This window comes from Carlito syrichta, unplaced genomic scaffold, assembly GCF_000164805.1.
Source record: "Carlito syrichta isolate Samal-C Ts95f unplaced genomic scaffold, Tarsius_syrichta-2.0.1 Scaffold301620, whole genome shotgun sequence".
NCBI lineage: Eukaryota > Metazoa > Chordata > Mammalia > Primates > Tarsiidae > Carlito > Carlito syrichta.
Window position 1 is genome coordinate 47,563 of NW_007245716.1, and position 6,000 is coordinate 53,562.

The 6,000-nt window shown below is 41.5% G+C and overlaps 1 protein-coding gene across 1 annotated transcript in view; it reads right to left on the reverse strand.

The window, feature by feature from the left end:
- The window catches only part of NEDD9 (neural precursor cell expressed, developmentally down-regulated 9), a 48,825-nt gene extending 43,055 nt beyond the window's left edge, over positions 1-5,770 (reverse strand). Inside the window, exon 1 of the mRNA XM_008054951.2 lies at positions 5,592-5,770. Coding sequence (XP_008053142.1) covers positions 5,592-5,603 — 12 coding nt within the window. The 5' untranslated portion in view covers positions 5,604-5,770. The remainder of the gene's footprint in view (positions 1-5,591) is intronic.
- Positions 5,771-6,000: the final 230 nt, after the last annotated feature.

The window sequence follows — 6,000 nt, forward strand, 5'->3', positions numbered from 1 at the left end:
TCCTATCACCAGGTCTTGAATTGACGCTATCCATTTAATATATATTGGGCATCTACTCTACAGGGTAGAGCAGGGGCCAGCTAACACTGTCTCCTTACTATATATCAAGAGCCTTGGTAAGCACTTTTTATTCATATATGATGTCAGGTCTTAGAACAACAGCATAAGGAAGTTTTATCATCCCTATTTTACAGATAAAACTGAGACTCAGAGAGCTTAACTTGCCCAAGATTGCAGAGTATTAGGCTGCAGAAACAGAAATGCCTTTCTCCAAACCCCATGCAATTTTTTTTTTTTTTTTTTGACTTGGCGTCTCACTCCATCGCCCAGGCTGGAGTGCAGTGGCACACTCATGGCCACCCCAGTGTCGACCTGCTGGGCTCCGGTGATCCTTCTGCCTCACCTTCCAAGTAAGCTGGAACTACAGGTGCATGCTACCCTACCTGGCTAATTTTTTTGATTTATTGTAGAGGTAAGGTCTCACCATGTTGCCCAGGCTGGTCTCAAATCTGCAGGCTCAGGCAATCCTCTCACCTTGGGTTTTGTCTCTATACAAGAGCTTAAAAGAACAAGTCTCTGTCCTTTCAAAACTTCACAGATCCTAGATCATGCTTTTCATTCAAGGACTTGTTTATCAGTTGCCTCTACATACAAATAAAGAGTGGGTCTCTCATATAAAGTGGGGTTTACTTAAAACTGGACAACCCCAGTGAACAACCTATGTGAGGAACAGGTATCATTCAGGTAGTAATTTTATTGAAAAAGATTAATAAGTAAGGTAGTGCTAACAGAGCAGAGCAGAGGTGAAAAACATAAAGCCTATTCTAGGGATTATAGGACAGTCCAAGAGACAAAGGTTTAGAAGTTTGATTGCTTAATAGAGCGAATGGAGGAGGAAACTTGATTAGTAGGAGTGACAGACGTCTCAAGTCGTCATCACAAAGAGACAGGGCCAAATGAGTGGGGGCAGTGAGGGACTGAGAGTTCCCATGGCAGAGTCCAAGCAGAGGGAAAAGTGAGGGGTGCAGGATATGCATTACGGTGTTGCATCCATGTGGGGAGGGTTGAACCCTACAGAAGTCTGGTATTACAGAAGCATAAGAAATGCTCGAATAAAAGACTAAGAGCTGATGAGGTCATGAAGGCACAAAAGGGCTTGTACAAAAGGGCGAATGTACAAAAGGGCTTGAAAAGTGGAGAGGAAGGTGTTTGGCTTTTCTGGTGGTTTTTTTTTTTTTCTTTAGAAGACCTGGTGGGAGGGAACAGACAGGAGACAGGAAACCACTGAATTCTGAGAACAGAATTGGTGTATATTCCAGCAAAGAAAAGATGCTAAAGGAATCCTTGGTATGCTACACACCGTGCAACTTGCTAAATTTGGTATTATCAGGTAACCTTCAGTTCTATAGACTTTTATCTCTGTGTAGGTAAGTCATTTAACTCTGCAAATGAGTTTGTTAAATAAATAAATGAATAAGTCTACAAATAAGCAAGCTGATATTTTTTAAAGCATCTTTTAGTGCTTTTAAATTCGTAGATCTCAAATAAGATTAAAAAGGAGGGAGGTAGGAGTCCCAAATTGGATTGGGCGCAACAAATCATTTAGAGAAAAAGAAAGAATTTTAAACGAAAGTATTAAAGCAAGGAAATAACTGGGAATTCTACAGGTTATAAATGACATATGGACTAAATCAAAGACCCTCTATCATTTTTTCTCAAGCTAGTTTGAGAAGAAAATATTTTCAAAGTTCCCTTAAAAGCTTATACTGCATGCATTCTTCTTTCCCTGATCTACTGCATTCAACCAGAACACAAGACTCTGAACTTCGGTATGTAGTTTTTTTTAAATAGCATTGAAAGTTCCATCTGAAATTTGTCTTCAGTAAAAACATTTAAGGACCAATTTGTTGTAAAAAGACTAGATAAATAATTTAGAATTTTAATGCAGGCAAGTAAAAGTTCAGAAATTTGGCAAGGTCACAAAAGCTGCAGTCATTAGAGACCAGGCTGCAGTGCTTGCTGAGGCCCTGTCAGCTCCAGGCCTGACGTGGGCGGAGCCTCGGGCCTAGCCCAAACCAAGGAGGCGGGGCTCCGAGCCAGGACTACACAAACAGGGCAGGGTCTTGGGGACTTCTGCTCAAACACTGCTGCACAGAGACCCTACCTTCACCTGGCAAAGGGCAATAATCAGCCACCTTCAGTTCCTTTAGGAGGTAGCTTTCACTGGGCAAGCAAACCAAGGCCATGGAGGCAACCTCCCCACCTCTCAAAGGATACGCTTTGTATATTAAGGGGATTTTGTGGAAAGCTCTTAATAAATTAAGCCCCCATAACTTACTATGACATAACCACTTACTGATTCCCTTCTAAAAGAAATGGTACATTAAGTACATATGACAGTGACTGTAGCCTTCCTGTGGACAAAATAAAAAACATACAATGAAATGACGATGGATTGGCTATGTGCTAACCAAAAGGTTCAACCAAAGTAATAGCTTACATTCCCCACAGGTCTCTTGATTACTGCAAATACATTGCTACTTGGCCAGGAGCTGTGTGTATTAAGTGCAAAATGAGTGAAGTTTCCTTGTTCTGTAGTTACCATCACTGAAGCAGCCAAACTAGATAATCAGGTTAACAATGACAAAAACAAACAACAACAACAACAAAACCTTATAGGGCCTGATTTATAAATCTCTCAATGAACATTTTATTTTATTTTATTTATTTTTATTTTTTGAGTTGGAGTCACACTCTGTCACCCAGACTGGAGTGCAGTGGTAGCTCCCGGCCACCACAGCCTCGACCTGCTGGGCTCCGGCGATCCTTCCGCCTCAGCCTTCCAAGTAGCTGGAACGACAGGCGCGTGCTACCACGCCCAGCTAATTTTTTATTTATTGTGGAGACGAGGCCTCACCAAGTTGCCCAGGTGGGTCTCAAACCTGTGGGCTTAGGCAGTCCACTCACCTCAGCCTCCCAAAGCGCTGGGATTACAGGCTGAGCCACCGAGCCAGGCTCAATGAACATTTTTTTTTTTTTTGAGCTGCAGTCTCACTCTGTTGCCCATACTGGAGTGCAGTGGCCGCTCCCGGCCACGCAACATTTTAAAGTCTGTTCTAGACTTATAGTGTATAGAGCAACATAGTGTTTTAGAGACAATTCCTATTTCCGGAATTTTACAGTCTAATAATTATCTGGTTTTACAACCTAAGTGATTCAAATTAAGCAAATAACTGCCAAATGTGCATTTCACTTTGTTTTGCAGAGTTCCTGTCTTTAAAAAAAAAAATCTATCCTACAGAAATACTTAGGATGAAATAGAGTCTTGAACTTTCTGGGAAAAGAAAATACTATTCCGAAGGATTTTAAGAGAGGTCAAAGATGGTTCTTTCTCTTAAAAAGTGGTTAAAATCATGAGTTCTAGAGCCGGGTCAACTTAGTTCTAATCCCAGATCACCACTTTCTAGCTGTGTGGCATTAGAAAAATTACCTAGTCTCTCTGTGCCATTTGAAAATGAGTATAAATAAAATACCTACCTTATAGTGTTACTGACATAATTATATATGACAATCTTGTATTGTCACTCTAAGTCTCAATTAATGTTATCACTCCATCACTTTTGTGTCATCTTCTCTACTTAAAATCTGTCCTGAAATAAATGTTAACTAGAGAGAAGGTAGACTTTGTACAAAACGGAAAGTGAATTGCTTCAGCTATTGGTACATTTTATAGTCACTATGGAGTGTCAATCTGCCACTTGTTTCATCAATGAAGTCAGCATTTTTGCCATTGAAAGTGTCCACAAGCTAATAAAAATAATGTATTCACAACATTTTGCAGGTTTTTCATCACGGGTAAGACCCAGCAAAGATGCAGATTTCTCCATGAATACCCATTGCAATTTACACTGTCAGTTGCCATGAGATTTTCTTTCCATAAAGAGTAAAGTTAAACATCATGAGGTCACAGAATAAAAGTGACTTGAGACTTTGCCATTTTCTAGATTGCAGCACTCAATGTTAATTTTGGCCATTTATACTTTCCAGTAATAGATATATGAACATACTTTCTCTTTTTTTCCTGCAAGCCAGTTCTTACTCAGCAACAGGGAGAAAAGGAGAAAAAGAAAAAAAAAAAAATTACTCCAAGCTGAGCAATATCTAGTCTTACCACTTTTCTAAATAAGGAGACTGAGGAAATATGGGTGACCCACTTCAAGAAAGAGAACTTTCCTGCCAAGTAGAGGGATTTGTTTCTGGTTGCATCCCAAAGTCAAATATTAATAGTATTCAGAATGATCCTTCCCTCCAATCTCTCCTACTATGCAAATAATGGAAAGCTGATAGTACAGAGATAAGCGATACCTGTGTTTTCAGAAGTTGTAACTCAGGTATTGCAATAAAAACTTTCGACATTTAGATTCAGAGTTTTTGAACAGGATTTGTAGCTTTTGAACAAAAGATTTACTACTGAAATTAGGCGGTGGCTATCAGTTAGCCCAAGTATTTACAACCTTACAACAACAACAACAAAAGACAACCAGGAGCCAGATAATTCAGCAAGAAAACAAAGTAGCTCCCAGCTAGTGCAATCCTGAAGGTCAGATAGTTAATATAAATTGGTGATTTAAAAGCATAGCAACTTTGTCAAAATTCATTTTAATAACACTTTTGTTTAAAATAGTAAATAAAATAATAGCAGCAATAATAATGGCGCATTAATATTTATAATCCAAGAAAAAAATATCATGCCCAATTCATTGCAATGTGCTTCTTTTGTGTCCCCTGGAAGCTGGTTGCCTTCTTAGATGGGGGCAACTTAAAAAAAAAAGGAATATGCAGAGCAAATCATAATCCTTTTGCCAATAATAAACACACAAACAATGGTGCAAAATGCATTGAAAAATAATGGTGCCCAAGGATTACGACTATGACACTCAGCTTTCAGGCACAGCCTGAGCCTTCACGATCTCTCCCTCTCAGTCCATTCAAACTCAATAAGAGTGTTTTCAAGAAATGCCTAATACTCATTTATTCTTGCATCTAACATCACTTAAGGAGGTGAACTTTTAGTCATCAGCTGTGTAACAGTATCCGGGTTTTTAATTTCTCCCACCAAAAGTACATACGGCATACTCCTTCTCGACCAAACGATTAGAGCAAAGGCTGAAAAACTTCAAGAGCCAGTCTGGGAGACTCTGCCGTTCTGATGCCTCTTCTTACAGCTCCCCAGGGCAGCAGAGACCATGCCTGGGGAAGCCAAAGAGACTTGAGCTAATGCGCGCTGCGATTCCAGTTAGACACCCTCTGATCTGCAGTGGCTGCTGTGAGGCGGCTCTAAGTCTAACTTCTCACCAAAGCAGTTCCCCGGCAACTTTTATAACAGATGTGCTCGGGGAGTGTACTGTAAACCTCAGAGCGGGTCTCAAAGACCGCGTCCCTGGCTGCTTGCTTGCCAACCTCAGGGACCAAGATCCGTCTCAGAACTCTCCGGGGCACAGAAGGGCCTGTCACAGAGGGAAATATGCAAACACACACAAGGCGCAGCCTCCAGCTGCCGAAGAAACCTCTTGTAAAAGGCGCTCTCTTACCTTGTACTTCATTTCGGCGGCGCGGAAGTGAGCCGTTTTCCTACACTAGTTAGACAGCATCAAGCGCTGCCGTGTCCGCCCCTCCATCGGGCGCAGAGCAAAGGAAAGTGAGCAGGGTCTGGGGCAGCGCCGTTTGGTCAGACCCGGGGCGCAGTCCAAAGCCTCTGAGCTCACTGTTTTGATCGAGGGAGGCCGACCACGGACTCATTTGCATGCAGCGCCACCATTGGCTAATGGAGCAAGGTACTGCTCAGGCCCCGCCCACCCCTCGCTTCAGAAAAACTGACAAAGAGCTTGCAATGTGATCATTTCTTGTCACAGTATCAGAGAGAGTGGAAAATAAAACAGAAAGTGGGGAACCATTCTGAATTTTCCTCTGCCCCCAGAAGAGAAAGAAGGAAAGACGAAG